The sequence below is a fragment of the Halichoerus grypus genome, chromosome 9 (genome assembly GCF_964656455.1).
Source record: "Halichoerus grypus chromosome 9, mHalGry1.hap1.1, whole genome shotgun sequence".
Lineage (NCBI taxonomy): Eukaryota > Metazoa > Chordata > Mammalia > Carnivora > Phocidae > Halichoerus > Halichoerus grypus.
This window is the reverse complement of record NC_135720.1, coordinates 69,573,546-69,596,863: the sequence shown is the minus strand read 5'-3', so window position 1 is coordinate 69,596,863 and position 23,318 is coordinate 69,573,546. Positions and strand designations below refer to the sequence as shown.

Below are 23,318 nucleotides of genomic sequence, written 5' to 3'. Positions count from 1 at the left end.
CCCAATCGAAAAAATGTCAAGATTTGAACACACACTTCACTAGAGATGTACAGATGACAAATAAGTACATGAGAAAATGCGCAACATTATTAGGCATGACAGAAATGCAAAATAAACCTGCAGTGAAATACCACTACATAACTGTAAGAGTGACTAAACTTAAAAAGATGGGCCATACCAGGATATGGAGGAACTGGCACTCTCACACCCTACTGGTGGGAAAATAGTTTGGTCGTTTCTTAAAAAGTTAAACATACAACTGCCATTTAATCCAGCCATTGCCAACTTAGGTATTTACCCAAGAGAAATGAAAGGATATATCTCTGCAGAGACTTGTATACAAGTGTTCACAGTAGCCAGGAAGTAGAAACCACCCAAATGTCCATCAACAGGTGAAAAGGTAAAGAAACTGTGCTATAACCATATAATGGAGTACTCCTCAGCATTATAAATAATGAGTTATTGGTAAGTGCAACAACATGGATGAATCTCAAAATAATTATGCTGTATTAAAGAGGCTGAGAGAGGGAGAGGGGGAGAGAGAGACAGGACAAATACTGTATAATTCCATTTATATAAAATTCTAGAAAATGTGAATTAATCTATGATGACACAAATCAGATCAGTGGTACTGGAAGGGAAAAAGGAAGGGCAGGAGTGAGGAATCTCAAAGAGGTACAAGGAAACTTTTGGGGGTGATGGATATGTTTACTATACTGACTGTGGTGATGGTTTCACAAGTCTAAGCATATCAAAATTTATATAGTGCTTTGGTCAAATTTAATTCATTACTATGTGCAAGAATATTAAAATAATCAATTCTCAGGCGCTTGGGTGGCTCAGTTGGTTAAGCGTCTGCCTTTGGCTCAGGTCATGATCTGAGGGTCCTGGGATCGAGTCCCGCATCGGGTTCCCTGCTCAGCAAGGAGCTGCTTCTCCCTCTCCTTCTACCCCTCCTGCCTGCTCATGCTCTCTCTCTTGCTCACTCTTGCTCTCTCTCAAATACATATATAAAATTTTTAAAAAATAAATAAATGAAATGATCAATTCTCTGAAAAACTGAATTACTTCTTCAGCAGGGATATGCAAAAGCAAATGAAATCAGTAATTCAAATTCGTAGTATTTTTGATATGTTGATGGTTATTTGCAGGTTTTTGATGGGTTCCGGAGAAATGAACTACATCTAAGAAAAATATACTGGAAAATGAACAATCATACCTTGATTTGTGCAAAGGGTCTTTCATAACCTCCAACATAGAGCAGACCAACATTCTGAGGAAGTAACCTACAAAAAAACAAAACAAAACAAAAAAACATTATTTTGAAAATACTCTTCCTTATATAAGAAGCTTGTGTAATGATCAAAATTTGTATAACAAATAGATACTGTGAAAAAAATTGCAATTTTTCTTGTCTTTTTATCTCTATGAGATAGTAACCAGACAAGGAATAATCCTTTTTTTTAAACTAATTTGGAAACAGATTATCACAGGAGGGTACTTCTTTGTTTTTGTTTGTTTATTCAAGTATAATTAACATACAGTGTTACATTAGTTTCCAGTATACAATGTAATGATTCAAGAATAATTTTTTTTTTAAGATTTTTTTTATTTATTTGAGACACAGAGATACAGAGAGAGAGAGAGCATGAGCAGGGGGAGAGGCAGAGGGAGAGGGAGAAGCAGGCTTCCTGATGAGCCAGGAGCCTGATGTGGGGCTCGATCCCAGGACCCTGGGATCATGACCTGAGCCGAAGGCAGATGCTTAACCATCTCAGCCACCCAGGCACCCCCAAGAATAATTCTTATACTTCAGAAAACAGTGGTAAATGTTGAGAATGGGAACTGAGAACAGTCTAACATATTAGTAATTCTAGCAAAATTACTACATACTGTCTCTAGGAAAAAATTAAAAGAAGTCATGAATATATTTAAAAATCTTTAAGGATTCAATTCAAGAAACACTCATTGTACATCTCTACTATACTACAGGAGATAATACAAACCTAAGTAACTCAGTCCCAAAATCTAACCAGAAAACTAGACACATAAATAAATAACTACCAAAAAGTGGTCTCTGATAAGTGCTAGATAGATGGTTTGCCACTTCAAAATACTGGAGTAAGAGGTACTTGCTATCGAGGGAGCTGGAAAAGTTCAAATAGATGAGATTTGGTTCAGCCTTAAACGGTGGGCAGGGCAAAGGGAGAAATTTAAACAAGTCCTGAAAATGCAGAAGATCTGAGACAAAAAGTAGACAAGTACGGTTAGAGATAGTGAGAGATAATTTAGTTGAAGATGAAAACCCAAGGAAGTTTGGAATAAACCATGAAGAATGTCAAACGCCGTATCTTTATTTTATAAGCAATATGAAGTTATATTTCTGTAAGATATACTTAGTTCTTATAAAAAATAAATACACATGAAAATAAAAAGCAAACCATACAGAGGGTAAAAAAAAATAATAATAATAATGGTTACCTTCTCTGCATCATCCTTCCCTTCCTATTCCCACTTCAAAGAGATCTATCATTCCTGACTGCATTAAACAATGTGAATTAGGGGCGCCTGGGTGGCTCAGTCGTTAAGCGTCTGCCTTTGGCTCAGGTCATGATCCCAGGGGCCTGGGATCGAGCCCTGCATTGGGCTCCCTGCTCCGCGGGAAGCCTGCTTCTCCCTCTCCCACTCCCCCTGCTTGTGTTCCCTCTCTCGCTGTGTCTCTCTCTGTCAAATAAATAAATAAAATCTTAAAAACAAACAAACAATGTGAATGAAGAAACACCATCATTAGAATTGTGCTTGTGGAGCGTATAGTGGTACAGGGTATGAGAAGAACATAATTAAACATTCTTGTGATTATCTCATTTTTCTTTTATCATAAATCTTTTCTCAATGGACACTGTGAGTAAATGAACGCAACTCCAGTCTTAACCTTAATGTACATAAAGAATATGAAAAAAACTTTGCCTATATTCCTTGCCCAAAGCAACTAGGCCAAAATACATCTCCTCAGAGGCTAGGTAATGAAAATTAATAGCATTTCATGGCAGGTAAAAAAATGATCTCAAGGATGACTGTATATTCTATTGCATGAATCTGAGAATGAAACACTGAGTAGTATTTAAAGTGAACAAAAGACTGCAAACTCAAAACAATCCCATGGGAATTTCTCAATGTTTCATATTGGTTTAATCATAAAAAATCAGAACACAAGATTATCATAACCATCCTTTCAAATTTATAGTTAGTGACTTAAAAAATCCTACTTCAATAATTCCAGGCTATGCATTTCTTCATATTTTAACTTCTCTGAAAACTGAATGCCTCTGATATTCTATGATGTCTTATAATCACTGTCTCCAGGTGACAGGTGTGAGATGGTTCTGTAGTTACCTTCCATTGACTCAGTCTAGGAAGACTAAGAAAGCACACTTTTCAAAGCATCTTAGACTTTATGAAATAAGGTGATAGATATTCAATCTCCCAGGAACATCCTCTGCTCCTCGACATTCTTTAAAGGCTTATAAAGCATTAAAGGCCACTAAAAGAATGTTAATAGCGATTAACACAATCCTGATTAAACCAAGTTAGCAAAAAGCTACTTAAGTTTGGAATATAAGTGATACTTGCAGTAATTCATTTTAGCATGTTGTTGAAGGTCATAAACATGACTAAAGGCATTTGTTCACCAACTATAAGTAGAAAGCATAGGCAATGTCTCTAAATCTCAACTGTGAAATGGAGAATTTCTTAGCCATCAGTTAACATATAAGAAATAAAATCTCTCAGAAATCATTGCCAGTATCACAAATTTAATGTTAGTTATATATAGCAGTGGTAATTTATTTCCTATATAACAAATGTTCACAAAAACCTTAATAAACCCCCTTCAGAAGTAAGAATAGTCACTGTTCATACAAATAGTTGCTAAAGAAAGAAGAGAATAAAAGCTGGCTGACATTTAAAAATCAATATGCCTCTAATTACTATGCATATGCATTTCAGGAAGCTTGCCAATATACCATTTAGTGTGGCCCCCCTTCCTCCAACTTGCCTATCTAACAGCTACCTTTCCTTAAACAAGAAATTTCTTAAATATATCAATTATGTAGCATATACATGTTTCATTTTTTAAATACTGTTCTCTCTCATTCATGTACCTATTATTACTTACCATAGATTATATTACCACCATCAACTGAGTGGGTTTTAATACGCAAACAATGAATCATGGAACACTACATCAAAAACTAATGATGTAATGTATGGTGATTAACATAATAAAATAAAATTTTAAAAAAATATGTACCATATGATCTAAAGACCTGCTATGCACAAAATAATTAACACTCGAAAAACACTTTTAAGGTGGGACATTTCTTTAACCGTTTTTACCTTTCAAAAAATTATTTTGCCAAATTGTATACATAATTGTTGTCAAATAATACACCATTTTATGGTGACAGGGTACTTGCATATAATACAGCAATCACACATTTTAAATCCCCAGAGTAGGGCATTAATTCAGCACTGATAAGTGCATTCATATGTATATGTTAAAATAGAAACCCTGACTCATTTAGTACCAGATAACTGCTTTGCCCTTAAGTTACATGAACATTAACACAACCTTTATACAAATGCTAACAACTAAAATATTTGTTTGTAACTAAATACTTGATAGTGTGTCTATCAAAGAAGGAAATAGCAGGGTACCTGGGTGGCTCACTTGGTTAAACATGTGACTCTTGATCTCAGGGTCATGAATGCAAGCCCTGAGTTAGGCTCCACGCTGGGCATGGAGGAAAGTAGCAATAAGACATGGGGGTGGGAGAATCAGGGATGGACCTATTAGAGTTGTTTTTTGTTTTTTTAAGATTTTATTTATTTATTTGACAAGGAGAGAGAGGGGGAGAGAGAGAGCACAAGCAGGGGGAGCAGCAGAGGGAGAGGGAGAAGCAGGCTCCTCACTGAGCAGGGAGCCCGATGGGGGTGGGGCTCCAGCCCAGGACCCTGGGATCATGACCTGAGCCAAAGGCAGAGGCTTAACCAACTGAGTCACCCAGGCGCCCCAGACCTATTAGAGTTTTTGAAAAAGTAAACACAGGTAAAACTAATGTTCATTTTGCTTCAAATTCCCAAATACAAATATTAACAAATATCTATCCTGGAAAGAATGCTGTAAAGTTATTTCCAGAAAAGTTTCTCACATAAATGAAAAATAAAACTTGTCAGGTAACAGAATGAACATTATTTAAAAGGATCTCATTCACCATAACCTAATGATATATCAGATACAAAAAACTGCTTTAAAAGGAAACTGAGTCTGTAATTGCTTCAAATTAAAAAGTTAAAAAAAGGAAAGGGAATCTTTTAAAAATAAGCTAAATAACTCAAAATTAACTATTCTGTCTACAACCCATAATTACAATACTTACTAATAGATATATTTTTCAACTGCAACAAAATATCCTGAAAAAAGGAACAGTTTGTTTATTTATTTATTTATTTTTAAAACAGCATGCACACACATGCATGAGCAGTGGCGGGGTGTGGGGGGGAGGGGCAGAGGGAGAAGGAGAGAGAGGATCTTAAGCAGGCCTCAAGCCCAGTACGAGCCGGAGGTGGGGCAATCTCATGATCCTGAGATCCTGACCTGAGCTGAAGTCAAGAGTCAGATGCTTAACCAACTTGGCCACCCCGGTGCCCCAAAATTTACAGTATCTTTAATGCTGATTTACATAAAATCCTACTTCTTAGAGAAACTGCATCCAATATATCTACTACTAGGAAAAAGGAGAATGCAAATGCATTTAATATGGAATCAATAGCACCCTTTTGAATTTGAGAAAATGCATATTACTGAGAAGGCCTCTATTCTTTAAGACTCCTAGTAGGATGTAAATAACAGCAGCATATACCCTTAGGCCCAGAAAAAAACCTGGATGAGCCAATGAGCAAGTTTATTATTATCTTTAGAGACTTTTCATAGCCTACACTTTTTCTATTCCGGTTTACTTTCTAAACCCTAGTACAGGCATAACAAGTGCTCTGGACTTTTGTTAAAACAAAACAAAACAAAACACCACCACCACCACCACCAATACCATGTTTAAGGAATCTGCATGCCAACAGAAATAAGTAACCTAAAAATGAAGTTTGGTTAAATGAAGTATATATTGAGTGAAATAAATAACAAATAATAAATAAGACTAGGGAAGGATAAATACAATGCAGAAGCAAACAAAAGAAAATTGAATCATTTTGCAATGGTATATAAGAAGAAATGTTGAGCTATCAGTATTCAGAGAACAAATATATCTGTAACAATATTATTATCAGACAGAAAAAAGTCAAGGTAAAAAGTATTATTGAGGTAAAGAAAGATATCTCAGAATAATAACAGGTTCAACTTGTCAAGAAATTTATATGCATCAAATAACAGAGCTATAAAACATATAAATCAATTAACAATGTACATGATGAAATTAAACAAATCCACAATCGTAGCAGCAGTTTAAACTTTCCTCTTTTAGTCAGTGATGGAAAAAACAGAGCACAAAGCAATAAGAATATAGAAGAACTCAAGCAATACCATTAACAAAAATATATAGGGACCCAACAGTTGCACAGTACATGGATCACAAAATACGGATACACAGAAAATTTATAAAAAGTGGCCATATGCTGGGCCATGAAGCAAATTTAAAACAAAATTATTTATTTATTTATTTATTTATTAAGATTTTATTTATTTATTTATTTGACAGAGAGAGAGATAGGAAGAGAGGGAACACAAGCAGGGGGAGTGGGAGAGGGAGAAGCAGGCTTCCTGCTGAGCATGGAGCCCAATGCAGGGCTCGATCCCATGACGCCAGGATCCTGACCTGAGCCGAAGGCAGACGCTTAACAACTGAGCCACCCAGGCACCCCAAAAACAAATAAAATAATTTAGATTACAGTCTTTAAACACAAGAATTCAGTTAGAAGTCAAGAACATAAAAATAACCAGAAAATCCTCATGTTTAAAATGATAGAAATACATCAATAAATAACCTATAGGACAGAAAGGAAATCCCAAAGGAAATTATCAAATATTTTTAGGTAACAAAATAACAATATATCAAAACTTGTAAGATACAGCTAAATCCAACTTAGACAGAAATTTATAACCCAAACTGTATATGTCAAAAAAGAAATGCTGAAAATCAGTGAGTTACACAACCACCTCAAGAAATTAGAAAAATACCACTAAATTAAACCCAAGGAAAATAGAAGAAAATAAGCTGAAATTCATGAATAGAAAACATACACTAGTAGGATTAAAAGATTAAAAACTGTTTCTTCTAAAAGAATGATTAAATTGATAAATCCCTAATGAGACTGACAAATAAAAGATAAAGCACAAATAGTATCAGTAATAACACAGAGAACACAGCCTACATATACTAAAAAATAAGAGGATATTGTAAACACACTAACAAGTTTGAAAATTGAGAGTAGAAAAACTTCCAGAAAAATACAGTGAACTAAAACTGACATTAAGAAAAAATAGAGTATCTTACTTATCCTACCGTAAAAATTTTTAATGATCTCCCCAAAGAAAGCAAAAGGTCTAGATGGATTCTTCAGCAAACTCTATCAAATATTTAAAGGAAAATTAATTCTAATCATATACAATTTTTACCAGAGTATAGAAAAAGAAGGAATATTTATATTTTAACAAGTCAGGATAACTCTGACACTCAGATATGAAAAGGCAATACTGATCAAGAGAGAATAAAAAGACAAGCAAGAGACCAGGGAAAAATATTTGCAAGAGGACTTTTATCCAAAATATTAAAGAACTCTTAAATCTCAACAATAAGAAAATGAGCAACCTAATTAAAAAATGGCCAAAGACCTAAACAGACATCTCGCTATATATATATATATATATATATATATATGGCACGTAAGCATAAAAAAAGATGTTCAACATCACAAGTCATTAGGGAAATGAAAATTCAAATGAGATACCACTATACACCTATTAGAATGGCCAAAATACAAAACACTGATACCAAAGTATGTTAGTGAGAATGTGGAGCAACAAGAACTGTCATTCATTACTGGTAGAAATGTAAAATGTAGAAGAACAGTTTGGCAGTTTCTTATAAAACTAAACATATTCTTACCATATGATCCAGCATCACACTCCTTGGTATTTACCCAAATGAGTGAAAAACTTATGTCTACCTAAAAACCTAACAGCTAGGTGATGATAATAACAGAAGAAACTACATGCTGGGAGAGAGAAGATAAATGGGAACTCTCTATTTTCTGCCCAAATATCTGGAAACATAAAACAATTCTAAAAAAAAACTTTATTTTCTTTAAAAAATGCAATGTTGATAGTACAAGAAAGGAACTGTATAGGTCAATTTCTCTCATGAACAAAAATGCAAAAAGGAGGAAGAAAAGGAGGAAGGGAAGCCCTACATAAATGAAATGAGAGAATATATCATGTTCATGGATAGGAAATCTCAATGTTGAATATACTTAATGCAATGTTAATAATCCTGACAGAATCTCTCTGAGAAACTTAATAAGCTCATTACAAAATATACATGGGAAAGCAAAAGAACAAAAATATAAAAGATTCTCCTAAAGAAGAACAAAGTAAGGAGACTGGCTCCATTAGCTATCACAACTCCTTACAAAGCTTCAGCAATAAAAAATATGTGGTATTAGCATGGGACAGGCAAAAAAGCCAGTGGAATATAGCAGAGGATCTAGAAACAGACCTACACATAAACAAACACTTGATTAATTAAAGGTGGCACTGCAGGACAGTGGAGAAAAACCTTATAAGTGTAGAAGGAAAATAAGCTTGGGTAAATTCCTCTTTAATTTTAATGTGACAAAAGAAAATACTGGTAAATCATATATATAAAAATTTCAACAAACCATCAGGGCAAAAATAGCATAAATAAAGTCAAAAGATACCTGACAAACTATGGGAAAACATTTGCGACAACACTACAGAGAAGAAACTAATAATTCTATTATTAAAAACTCTCAAAAACTGAAGAGGAAGATGGCCAAAAACCTGTTGGAACAATGAGAAAAAGACATAAAAAGGCAATACACACACACACAAAAGGACATTAAGAACATACAAAAATATTCAAACTTACTTGTAATTAGAGAAATACATATTAAAACAGCCCTCAGATACCATTTCCAACCTATCAGATTGGCAAAAATTGAAACATATGCAGAATGCATTCTGTTGGCTAGTCTGGGGGAAACAAAAGTTCTCATATACCGTTGTTGAAAGAGCAAACTAGGACAATGGTCATGGAGGGACACTTGGCAGTATCTAACAAAACCACATACGCACTTAGCTTTTGACCTAATAACCTCTCTTCTAACAATCTGCCTTGAAGATACACCTCCAAAAACTCAAAAATACACATGTACAAGGCTATTCACTTGCACACTATTGGTATGCAAAATATTGGAACAACCTAAGTACACAGCAGAGTAGTTAAATAAGTTATGGTAAATCCACACAATGGAGTAATATGTACTGTAAAAAATAATGAGGAAGATCTCTAATTACTGATAGGGAGCAATTTCGAAGATATACTTACTGATAAATGAAAAAAGAAAAGTAAAAAAAGATATATAGTATGTTACTCTTTGCAAGACTTTTTCTTTCTTTCTTTCTTTCTTTCTTTCTTTCTTTCTTTCTTTCTTTCTTTCTTTCTTTCTCTCTCTCTCTCTCTTTCTTTCCTTTCTTTCTTTCTTTCTTTCTTACTTTCTTTCTTTCTTTCTTTTAGAGAGAGAAAGTGTGCTAGCAGGGAGAGGGGCAGAGGGAGAAAAGTAGACTCCGCACTGAGCACAGAGCCTGACACGGGGCTCGATCTCAGGAACTTGAGATCAGGACCTGAGCCGAAATCAAGAGTCTGACGCTTAACTGACTGAGCCACCCAGGCACCCATATAGTATGTTATTCTTAATTAAGAAAGAAAAAACACTAGAAAATATTCATGTATCTGTTCATTTGTGCAAAAAGATTTCAGGAAAGCTAAAACAGAAACTCTAAAGATTGTTTTCCTGTAGGGGGTAGGTATTATGGTGAATGAAGAAGGACAATTTCATGAGAATACCTTTTCGTAAAGTCATGACTATTATATATTTTTTAAGATTTTATTTATTTATTTGAGAGAGAGAGAGAGTGCACGAGTAGGGGGAAGGGCAGAGGGAGAGGGAGAAGCAGACTCCCCGCTGAGCAGGTAGCCTGATGTAGGGCTTGATTCTGGGACTCCAGGATCATGACCTGAGCCAAAGGCAGATGTTTAACTGACTGAGCCACCCAGCTGCCCCAAGTCATGACTATTATAACCATGATAATGTTTCATTCACCAAATACATAAATAAGTAAACAATCAAAATCAATCAGAATGTTGAGGGAACCCAAAATGGAATAAGAATAATTGTATTACAAATGAATAATAACATCCCACATTAAGTAGGATGGGGATGAAAAAGAACTTAAAGTAACTTTAGAAAACAGTATTTTGACTATATTCCACAAGGCTACAGATAGAAAGAACTGTACACAAATATAGTCCTTGAGCTAAAGCTTGTTTCTCACAGGGGTATGAGTTAGTAATTCTGAAAATATTACACGTACACTAGGATTTAAAAAACAAATAAATATATCATGGATAAGGAGATGCAGGTTTCTCACTGTACAAACAGTTACATATAAGCAAAGGGGAAAACCTAGAATTAACATTATGATGCTGGATTAGAATGAGAAGTATTAGCAGGAATTCACAGCTTTTAATATAGTCACAGATGGATAAAGAAATAAATATAAATGTGTGTGTAGGTGCATGTTAGTATGTGATACATTCCTAGCTCTGACAACTGAGAGGGCCTGTAATGACACTAAGTAGCAATGACTAGACTGAGGACCTAGGTTTTTCTATCATTCACCAAACACACACACCACACACACACACTGGGGTCCTTGGAGAAATAGCTGATTCCTGGCCTGAGGGAAAATATAAGAAGGACCTGGAACATCTATGGAACTAGAAAGTAAGGAGGAAGTGCTGAAAAATAATGAGAGAATGTCAAAAAGACACAGAAGCCAAATTGAAGAAGTTCTCAATGGCCAAAGCCAGAACAATAACATAAAATGAGAGTACTGGATTATAACCCATAGAATAAAATATTCTTAAATCCTAACTAATATAAGCAAACATATGGGGAAGGGGGGACAGTTCTTCTTTAGAGTAAAATCCCCATTGATACATTGCAAAAAATGAGGGAAATTGAAATTCACCATTATTTGAAATATTCACCAAATCAAAATTGAAAAACACCACAGTGATGATTGTTGTAGGCAAAAGCCAATGAAAGATGTTAGAACTAGAAGATGAAAGTATGATGAGAAACCTGATATTTGTCTAGTCTCAAAGCTTCATCCCCCAGAAAACACTTATTAATTACAAAAACATAGCAACTTTAGAGAAACTTAACCAAGTAACCAAATCTGACATCACAGTAGTAAGATTTGTCAACATGCCTTCCCCAACACCATAAAACACACTGAGAAAGACACAGTATCATTTCCTGCCAAAAAGTACCGAAAAAGATCAAACTAAGAGACAATACTTGACCAGTATTTTCCAAAAAGTGTCAAGATCATGAAAAACAAAAATGATGTATTGTCACAGATTTGATTAAGGAGACATGAAAACTAAATGCAATGTGGAATCCTGGATGAGAAAAAGAATATTAGTGGCGAAACTGACAAAATTGGAATAAGGAATGTAGTTAAGTTCATAGTATTGTACTAACATTCATTTCCTGATGTTGACAATAGGGGAAAACAATGTGAGAGATATACAGGAATATTCCGCACTATTTTTGGAACTTTTCTATATGTCTAAAATTATTTTAAAATAAAAAATTTAAAAAACATGCCATGAGACAACATGAATGGACCTAGAGGGTATTACACTAAGTGAGTCAGAGAATGATTTGATTTATATGATTTCACTTATATGTGGAATATAAATGAGTGATGGGTATTAAGGAGGGCACTTATTATGATGAGCACTGGGTGTTATATGTAAGGAATGAATCACTAAATTTTACTTCTGCAACTAATACTACACTATGTTAACTAACTGGAATTTAAATAAAAACTCGAAACAAAAAAATTAATTAAAATAAATTTTAAAAACAAACAAAAAAAACAGATCCTTAAATACAGAAAACAAACTGATGGTTGCCAGAAGGGAGGCAGGTGTAGGGGGATGGACAAAATAAATGAAGGAGATTAAGAGGTACAAACTTTCAGTTATAAATAAGTCATGGAGATGAAAAGTACAGCATAGGGAATATAGTCAATAATACTGTAATAACATTGTATGGTGATTACACTTACTGTGGTGAGCATTGAGTAATAAGTAGAATTGTTGAATCAGTATATTGTACACCTGAAACTAATATAACATTGTCTGTCCATTATACTTAGAAAGCAAGCAAGCAAGCAAGCACGAAGAGACAGCCTGTCCCCCACACCATACCCAAGTTAACTCAAAATAGATGGAAGAACTGAATGTAAGACCTGAAACCATAAAACTCCCAGAAAAAAATATAGACATAAGCTCCTTAACATCAGTCTTAACAGTGATTTTTTTGGACACCAAAAGCAAAGACAACAGAGGCAAAAATAAACAAGTGGAACTACATCAAATTGAAAAGCTTCTGCACAGCAATGGGAACAATAAACAAAATGAAAAGGGAACCTACAGAACAGGAGAAAATATTTGCAAATTAAATGTCAGATAAGAGGTTAATGACCAAAATATATAAAGAACTCATACAATTCAACAGCCACACACAACACAAATCCAATTAAAATATGAGCAGAGGAATTAAAAGACATACAAATGGCCCACAGGCACAAGGAAAGGTACTGAACATCACTAATTATCAGGGAAATGCAAATCAAAACCACAATGAGATATCACCTCACACCTGTTAGAACAGCTATTATTAAAAAAAAAAATACCCTAAAACAAGAGATAACAAATGATGGAGAGAATGCAAAGAAAAGAGAACCCTTGTACCCTGTTGCTGGGAATGTAAATTAGTACAGCCATTATGGAAAACAGCATGGAGGTTCCTCAAAATATTAAAAATAGAACTACCATATGATCCAGGAATTCTACTTCTGGGTATATATCTGAAAGAAATGAAATCACTATCTCAAAAAGGTATCTGCACCCCATGTTCAATGCATCATTATTTACAATAGCCAAGACATGGGAACAATCTAAGTGTCCATCAGTGGATGAATGGATAAAGAAAATGTGCTATACATACAAAATGGAGTCTTATTCAGCCATTACAAAAAGAAGGAAATCCTGTCAATTTCAACAACATAAAGCTCAAGGGCATTATGCTAAATGAAATAAGTCCTACAGAGAAGACAAATACTATATGATCTCACTTATACTCAGAATCTAAAAAAACCAAACTCACAGACACAGAGAACAGAGTCACTACCAGAGATGGGAGTTGGGGGAAATGGATGAGGATAGCTAAAGTTACAAACTTCCAGTTGTAAGATAAATAAGTTCTGCAGATGTGATGTACAGCATGGTAACTATAGTTAATAATACTGTATTATGTATTTGAAAGTTGCTAAGATAGTAGATCTACAAGTTCTTATCACAAGAAAGAAAATTTTATAACTATGTGAGGTGATGGATGTGAACTGAATTTATTGTAGTAATCACTTTACAAAATATACACATATCAAATCATTATGCTATACACCTTAAACTAATACAATGTTATATGTTAATAATATCTCAAAACTAGGAGGAGAAGAAATGCTAATTTAAAAAAAAGACATTAAGAGACTGAAAGAAGCCACTGAGTAGAAGAAATTTATAAAACACATTATATCGTAAGTCCTAAAGCACACATATGTATATGTTTGACTACTATGGGTAATCACCCCATCTATGCAAATGCCTTTATATAATATGTTTTATAAGGAGAGAGAGCAATGAAAAAGAATGAATTTGCCCACATCATGGATAAATTTCAAAATCATGACACCGAGCAAAAGAAGCCAAACCTAAAGGAACGTAAGGTTGCATTTACGTAATGCTCAAAAACAGGCAAAACCAAACCGTGCTTAGTGATCCATACTTAAGTAATAAAAGCATAAAGAAGAGAAAGGGAGTAAGTCTAGATAGTGGTTATCTTTGGTGGGAAGGAAAAGTCTGTGAATGAGAAAGAGCATGCTGGAGGCATCTAGGATGGAAGAAAAATATTTTCTTTCTTGTCCTGGGTGGTGGTTAAATGGGTATTGGTTACACAAAATTTCATAAAACTGTACATTTTATTTGTTTTATGTACTTTTCTGTATATTCTTTCATAATATAAGGTCTTAATATAAAAATCACAAAGAAAAAAAACAAAATAAGCCATCAATTGGAGAATGAGAGTGACTCCTAAATGAGGGGGTACAATATTAATTGATAAGTTAACATATTTTAATATTCCCGTATAAACAGATGAGTATTTTAAGAGATGAGCTCCTAGAGAATCCAAAAGTCACTCATCTCTTCCTTAGTACTGGAGCTACATATTCTATGGCATAAATATAATTTGAAAACAGAACTCATATATCTGGGCATAATGGTAGTTTAAAATTGAAGAAAAGAGGGCGCCTGGGTGGCTCAGTTGGTTAAGCGACTGCCTTCAGCTCAGGTCATGATCCTGGAGTCCCGGGATCGAGTCCCGCATCGGGCTCCCTGCTCAGCAGGGAGTCTGCTTCTCCCTCTGACCCTCCCCCCTCTCATGCTCTATCTCATTCTCTCTCTCAAATAAATAAAATTAAAAAAAAAAAGAAATATAACTGATAAAAAATATTTAGACAAATTTTCCACTCCCAGCCAAGACAGAGTCACAAGAACTGGACTAGGTGCTACTCCCACTAAACAACTAAATATACAACGTTATACAATGTTTTTCAGAAATTGGACAAGAGGGGTGCCTGGGTGGCTCAGTTGTTAAGCATCTGCCTTCCGTTCGGGTCGTGATCCCACGGTCATGGGATTGAGCCCCACATCGGGCTCCCTGCTCCACGCACGGGAGGCCTGCTTCTCCCTCTCCCTCTCCCCCTGCTTGTGTTCTCTCTCTCACTGTGTCTCTGTCAAATAAATAAATAAAATCTTAAAAAAAAAAAAAGAAAAAAGAAATTGGACAAGAGACAGCACAGGTCAGTGGTACCCTGAGAGAAGGAAAACAAATCAAGTCATTCTCACCTCTGCCCTAGCTTACTACCTGGAGTTTTTATACCGCGGTGCAAAAAAGGGAAAATCCAGGCCTATAAAACCCAAAACATTTACTATCTGGTCCCTTAGACAAAAAAACTGTCAACTCTTATTCTAAAGAAATGAAAGTAAACGTCCACAAAGACTTGTATCCAACTTTCATAGGAGCTTTGTTCCTAATAGCCAAAAACTAGAAACATTTCAAATGCCCATCAAACAACATGGATGAATTTAATAATGAAAGAAGTGTGGGGGGGAGCACATATTATATGCTTCCATTTGTATAAAACTCTAGAAAATAAATTCTCAACAGCAGATCAGTGGCTGCCAAAGAAGGGTGTGGGAGGAAGGAGGGATTAGAAAGGAACAGGAGGAAATTCTGGAGGGTGTTGGAAATACTCATCATCTTATCCTGGGAGTGATGATTTCACACATAAAAACCAATCAAATTGTACACTTTAACTGTGTGCAGTTTATTATATATCAATTACTCCTTGATAAAGCTGTAAAAAACTGTACAAACTTCATCTTCCAAATTTTGTTAAATATATTTAAAAAATAAAGTCTACAACAGTTCACAGGCCATACAACAAACTGAGCCCACAAATAGTTCTAAATTGATCCACTCTGATCATTCTAAATGAAGAGATCTGTTATTTGAAGAACTGCTTGTGTGAACATGAAGCAGAATAGTTTAAAAGTGGATTTTAACAGGGAAATCATTACATACATATAACTTCCTGCCTCGTTTGTTATCTAATGATCCTAAACATTATTCTGTGGCTTACTTCTACCTACAAAAGAAGAGATGGGAGAATGACTTATGCGGGAATTAGCTTCAAATATAAACATCTGAAATCATCTGAATCATCATCGTATCCATAAATGTTCATCTCCTTGACAATGACACCATGATGGATGTATGTGTAAAGCACATTTGTTAAAAGGTTAAATGGAATAAAAGCTTCATTTCCTGTACTGGTAAATTCTGAATTTTCTTTTATTTTTTTTTTTCCTTCTGTTTTTGTTGTACTAGCTTCCCATGTATACTTTGGACAAGAATTTGACCGTGAAGTCCTTGTTTTCCCCTGGGAAAATGTAGGAACATTATGTTAAGAAGCCATTTCTGCAGGAAAAGAAGTACAAAAGATGCTCTGGAGAGTAGAAACAGAGAAATTTAAGCTGAGTGGATATAATTCACAATTCAATTTTTTCAGTCTAAATTATAGCACCATGTCACATGTTACCAGCTATTTCAATAATAGCTATAATCAATCAAAGAGAAAAATGTTGGTGGTGTTGTTTTAAATCACAGACCCCAACTGAGATTGTTATATTCCACATTGAAAAGAATTACTGCAAATCTGAATTTCAGCTTCATTGAGCTCTTTATTAAATGCTGACTGACACATGAACTATAACCAAAAATACAAAGAACTGCCTAAGTGTCTCATTGATAGAATACATATTAAATTGGTCTTCTCTCTGCTACTAATTTTAATTTGAATATTCCTCTAGTAAACAGTATATATTTTATATATTAAAACATGGATTATAGTAGGTACAGAATTATTATTTTTTCATTGCTAGGCATGTACTGGCAATCTTCATTTTTAGAAGTGATTAATTTTATCTTTTTCATGACTCCATAAAAATGAATCAGCCTATTTTGAGTTAGCTCAATAGATAGTTCCTCCTTAATTCATTAGAATGTTTTTTGTTCAAACAGAGTAACCACTGACTGGTTGTAGTTTGTGGAGCCCTTGAAGGAACTTTTTACCAGCTGAATATCTCATGTAAAAGAATCTGAACTATCACAATTCATTTTATCTTTTATTTTGGTATCTGTTCCAAACGTACTTATAACTAATGATATAATACTAAAACTCTTTAAAAAAATTACTTCAAATTTAAAAGTGACTGTCTAGAATGCTGAACTGCATGTCATTATTTTGCTTATAAATGACAATATTTATCCTTGAAATATGCTTTGATCAACTAACAATTAAAAGTTAACATAATGTGTGAGATAGTCCAACCTCAATAATGTAACAACTATAATCAAGTATTCAAGACAAAGTTCCAGAATCTCATGTGCTGATAATAGAAAATCATGAAATGTCCCTAAGAAAGACATTTTCACTGGATAGTGCCATCAATGTAATAAAGCATGGTAATTTCAACATTTCTTAAAATATTGATATAGGGGAGCCTGGGTGGCTCAGTCAGCTAAACGTCTGACTCTTGATCTTAGCTCAGGTCTTGATCTCGGAGTCATGAGTTCAAGCCCCACATTGGGCTCCACGCTGGGGGTGGAGCCTACTTAAAAAAACAAACAACAACAAAAAAACACATTAATATAAATTAAATGATACCTCGCTGACTAGGACCACATTTTACAAATGACTTAAAGACCTTCATATCCTTATGGTTGGCTAATTTGATGATTCCTGAAAAGTGAGATGGAGGTTATCTAACAATCACAATATTTTTCCATTCATTTTTCCCATTCTATTAAGTGATTTATGTGAATTCTTGAAGCAGGTTATGGTCATTACAACTTTAGAATATGCTCAGCAAAAACAAGATGGACAGTCATATAATGTTATCTTTTCCTCAAACTAACCAGCGCTTTCAGAATGTCTTAAATGGTGTGGTAGATGCATTTTTAAAACCCATTTCTTTGTACATCAATGTTCATGGCAGCATTATTCACAATAGCCAAAAAAGGTAGAAACAATCCATATGCCCATCAAAAATTGATAAACAGGGTATGTGCTATGGTGAGCGCTGTGAATTGTGCAAGACTGTTGAATCTCAGATCTGTACCTCTGAAACAAATAATGCAATATATGTTAAGAAAAAAAAAAGAAGAAGATAGTAGGAGGGAAAGAATGAAGGGGGGGAATCGGAGGGGTAGACAAACCATGAGAGACGATGGACTCTGAAAAACAAACTGAGGGTTCTAGAGGGGAGGGGGGTGGGAGGATGGGTTAGCCTGGTGATGGGTATTGAGGAGGGCACGTTCTGCATGGAGCACTGGGTGTTATGCACAAACAATGAATCATGGAACACTACATCTAAAACTAATGATGTAATGTAGGGGGATTAACATAACAATAAAAAAATTTTAAAAAAATAGATATATAAAGCTTATACTCCTAGATATAAACATATGATGCTTACATAAAATATTTACTCACAAAAAAATACAGGGTTAGAGTATAATTTTGTTTTTGAAATAAATTTTGTGTTTTAGTGAAACATAAAAAAAAAAATTGATAAACAAAATGTGGCACATACATACAATGGAATTATTATCTGGCCTTAAAAAAGAAATGAAATATTGACACCCTATAACATGGATGAATCCTGATAACATTATGCTAAGTGAAATAAGCCAGTCACAAAAGGATTAATGTATGATTCCAATTATGTGAGGTACCTAACATAGTCAAATTCATAGAGACAGAAAGTAAAATAGTGGCTACCAGGGGCTAACATGAGGAAAGAACAGGGCATTATTGTTTAATGGGTACATGGTTTCTGTTTAGGATAATGAAAAAGTTCTGGAAATGGACAGTGGTGATGGTTGTACAACACTGGGAATGTACTTAATGTCATTTCTTTGTACAATGAAAAATAATTACAATGGTACATTTTATATTATACATATTTTATCACAATTTTTATTTTTATTTTTAAAGATTTTATTTATTTATTTGACAGAGAGAGAGACAGCAAGAGCAGGAACACAAGCCGGGGTAGTGGGAGAGGGAGAAGCAGGCTTCCCGCTGAGCAGAGAGCCCAATGCGGGGCTCGATCCCAGGACTCCGGGATCATGACCTGAGCCGAAGGCAGATGCTTAACCGACTGAGCCACCCAGGCACCCCATTATCACAATTTTTAAAAGCCCCAAAATACAAGTCTATCAACAACTTTAAACATTTTTCTCTTCTCGATTTCCAGAGATTATTCCAGACCTCTTCCTTTCTCCAAATCTCCTCAGGTCCATCCTTTTCTCACTCCAAAAAACACTTTCATTTCTCACTGAATAGAGAAATCTAGTCTTGAGCTACAAGATTATCCATTCTTCAGTTCCTCTATATTTCTATATATACATTCTTAGTTTCCCTGCTTGTCTCCATGCTAAAGCTATCTAGTCCTCCATTTATTTGATACTTTCTGAACTTTAGCACTTACTCTTTCTTTCTTTTCTCAAAGATCTGTAATCTTTTATTTTCTTCTATACTAGCCGTTAACATGGAGGGTTATAAGGTCAAGAATGGTAATTCTCAAGTTGAGTCGACTAAAACTCACTAGAGTGATAATATTTATGGAAGTAATCCACCTAAGAGAAATGACTCATGATGCTGTGGAAATGGTGGCTTGAGATTATAGAGTAGGTCTGATTCCTAACTGTAGTGATTATTAACTATATTACTTTAGGCAACTTATTTAACTCCTCTTTAGCTTTAGTATTTTGTTGGGCAAATGGGTTTAGTTTACTTCAAAGAGATCTTTTGAGGATTAAATAATATATGTACTCAATATTTATTAAATCAAAATCAGTTGAATACATTAAATGACCAAGGTATAGTCTCAAAATACATGACAGTTTAAAACGAAGAAAAAATTAATTGCCTTGTGTGAAATATGGAAGTTTGTGTTTAATGACAAATATGAGAGTTGAAAAATATAAACCTATCAGGATTTATATGCTACATGCATGTCTACATGTATGAAAGAGGGAGAAAAAGAGAGAGGCAGATGGTCAGAAGGGAAAAAAGAGACTGTCATAATTAGCAAAGATGAGTTATTTTGATGCTAGAAAAGTATATACTAACACAGAAAACCTGACTTTCCAAGCTCTATTACAGCCTGAATAATATCCTTCAAGATCACCTAATACTTTTTCTTTGATCACACAGTCACAGAGCAATCTTCTGGTGACCAATTAAGTTTCTTGAGTAGTTAGATCGGAAAATGAGATACTGTAAATAGCAGGCCTAAGTATGTATGTACAGCTGACCCCTGAACAACATGGGTGTGAACTGCACGGATCCACTTACATGCGGATTTTTTCCAAAAAATTAGTAATGAATTTTCTCTTCCTTATGATTTTCTTAGTAACATTTTCTTTTGTTGGCTTACTTTATTGTAAGCACCCAGTACATAACACATATAACATACAAAATATGTATCAATCAACTGTTTATGTTATCAGTAAGGCTTCCAGTCAACAGTAGGCTATTAGTTTTGGGGAGGTCAAAAGTCATACAAGGATTCTAACTGCATGAGGAGTTGGTGCCCCAAACCCTGCACTGTTCAAAGGTCAGCTGCATATGTGTGTATTTGTGTGTGTGTGTACACACATACATATGTAATGACATATCATTATAAATTGGTACTGATAATTACAAAATCAACGGTAATAACAGTTATTCGCTAAGAACAGCAATATGCGAGACCATGTGCTAAGCTTAATTTTACATTACACTGGTCTTCTCCCTAATATTAATTTTAATTTAGGACTGTCATTTAATCTTGTCAAGAACCTCAAGAGTTAGGCACCACTATTATCCCCATTTAATAGATATGGAAGCTAACAGAAATGACTAATTTGCCTAAGGGCACACAGCTTGTAAGAGGTAGAACTAGGAAACAAAATTCTCTTCCTCTGGTTCTTTGTTCTCAATTTTCATGCTGTATGGGCATTGTTTTAATAATTAAGAAGTTTGGTTAAGGATAATTAATTCCCCATAACGTGATCAACTCTGAGTAATAGATTTGGGACTTGCAAAGCTCTACCCTACCTCTTCAGACGTGCGGAGTATCTCTTCAATCAACATGGCTTACTCAAAAAAAGAAGGTGAGGGAGGAAAGGCAACAACAAGGGAGGAAAATTAAGTCAAACCTGTATTCATCTTGGCTCGCCCCCTTCTTCTTTCTTCCTCTTTATGAAAACTGAATCATTTATTATATATGCCAGACTTTGGGCCAGGTACCAAAGATACAAAGATAATCCCTACCCCCAGGAGCTCATAGCCTTAAAGAGGCAGCACGGTTGAAGTAATTAAACTACAAGAAACTAAGACAAATTGGTAAATCCTATTACAGACCCACATGAAGTATGTATTGTGGTAATCTGAATACTAAAGACATAAACTCTGAAAGTAGAAGCTTGAATGTTAAGTAGAAACCCATATGCTGGTTTTTAGGGAATTCCTTTTAGATGCACTATGACTCAACACTGGAACCACTAATAGGGAGTTTTCATATTTTAAGACTCTCTTATCAAACAGCATGAAATGTCATCATATAAAATTTTATATTACAATCCCAAGCTTCTAGTACAGTGCCTGACACAAGGTGGATGTGATCAAGGGTTGCTCGGTAAGTAAAAAACAGAAGTAAAAAGGGAAAGAAAAAACAAAACAAACAGAAAACAACACACGCCTCCTTGGGGAAGAACTAACCATTGATAATAAGTTAGTCTAAAAAATACTTGAAAAATGTAATGCATATTTTTAAATGAATGGATATAAAGCAAATTTATATGTAATTACTTTGATATATAATATTTTGATATGCAAAACCAAAACTGACAGCTAAAGTTCTAGCATGATCTAAACAAGATAAAGACTACCTAGACTTAGGGAATTTTAAAGTAGGATTCCTACAAATGAGATGACAGATAAAGCATAAGAGAAATAATGAAGAAGCTTAACAGCTTCCTAAAACTCTTCAATTTAATTTTAGAAAAATAAACCTGAGGTATTCATGCAAAATTTAAAAATGTTGCTTGCTATATTACAGCCTTAGCTGGAACTAAACATCTGGAACTATCTGTGGCATAATAGCATAAATTATTTTGCAAATGTTCTGATTATGGCTAGTGGGGCCCAATTTATTTCTAAGGTCAAAATTAAATATTCCACTTCATTTCCTAATGTTTGGTTATTATTATAAACTCAGAAGTTCAGAGCCTCCTTTCACTATCTAGCAGGTGATACCCAAAAACAGGTATTAAAATAGACTCCTTCTAAGACTAGAATTCTGCTTCAGGAGTTTGAATTGATTATATGTGAAATATTGGGATGGGAATGGGAAGAATGAGAGTAGAGCAGGAAAACGAAGTCAGTAAAACATAAGGGATACCAAAAATAAAAGAATATCAGTTTATTAGCCAAGAAGTTTTTTAATCTGCTAATATTCCTTGACTCAAAAAAAAAAAAAAAAAAAATTAAGAGGAGCAAGGCAGCAGCGGCAGCAGCAGGCAAGAGGCATGAGGGGCTCCTGGGTGGCTCAGTCAGGGAAGCGTCTGCCTTCGGCTCGGGTCGTGGTCCCAGGGTCCTGGGATCCGAGCCCTACATCGGGCTCCCTGCTCCACGGGGAGCCTGCTTCTCCCTCTCCCTCTGCTGCTCCCTGTGCTTGTGCGCTCTCTCAAATAAATATATTTAAGAAAAAAAAAAAGAGGCATGAGGCAAACCTCAGAATCAATATGAACACTGAGTATGTCATCAGTGCACTGAAATGCCCTTTTTGGGGAAAGAGGGTGGGAAAGTAAGCCTGTTCTGGGTGGATATATGAGGTAAAGCAATGTGTTACTTCTGAGATCAGAATTTGGAAGGAAGTGGAGGTTATCTTTACATTGTATTTTACCAAGTACAATGCTTATAAGAATAACAATCTTTGCCATCAAATAAAACACATAGCTAATCAAAACAAAAGACACTGTGGATTTATCTATTATATACAAATAATCTAGAGATGGATGCAAAGAAATGTTACTATAAATGAGAAACAGCACTGATAGATTTCCTGTCAGATATCACATAAGAAAAAGGGCTCTATATAATTTAAATGGTTCCAAGCAGCAAGTTGGAAGCTTTCGACTAGTACTGTTTTTAGATAGAATTCTACTACCACACCTAAAAATGGCAAGCACAT

At 34.8% G+C, this 23,318-nt stretch overlaps 1 protein-coding gene across 2 annotated transcripts in view; it reads right to left on the bottom strand.

Moving 5' to 3' along the window:
* Positions 1–23,318, bottom strand: part of RNGTT (RNA guanylyltransferase and 5'-phosphatase) — a 369,854-nt gene that overhangs the window by 51,161 nt on the left and 295,375 nt on the right. For both annotated transcript variants that reach the window (XM_078055013.1, XM_036065178.2), the window contains one exon: positions 1,220–1,286. In XM_078055013.1, the coding sequence (XP_077911139.1) occupies positions 1,220–1,286 (67 nt within the window). The remainder of the gene's footprint in view (positions 1–1,219; positions 1,287–23,318) is intronic.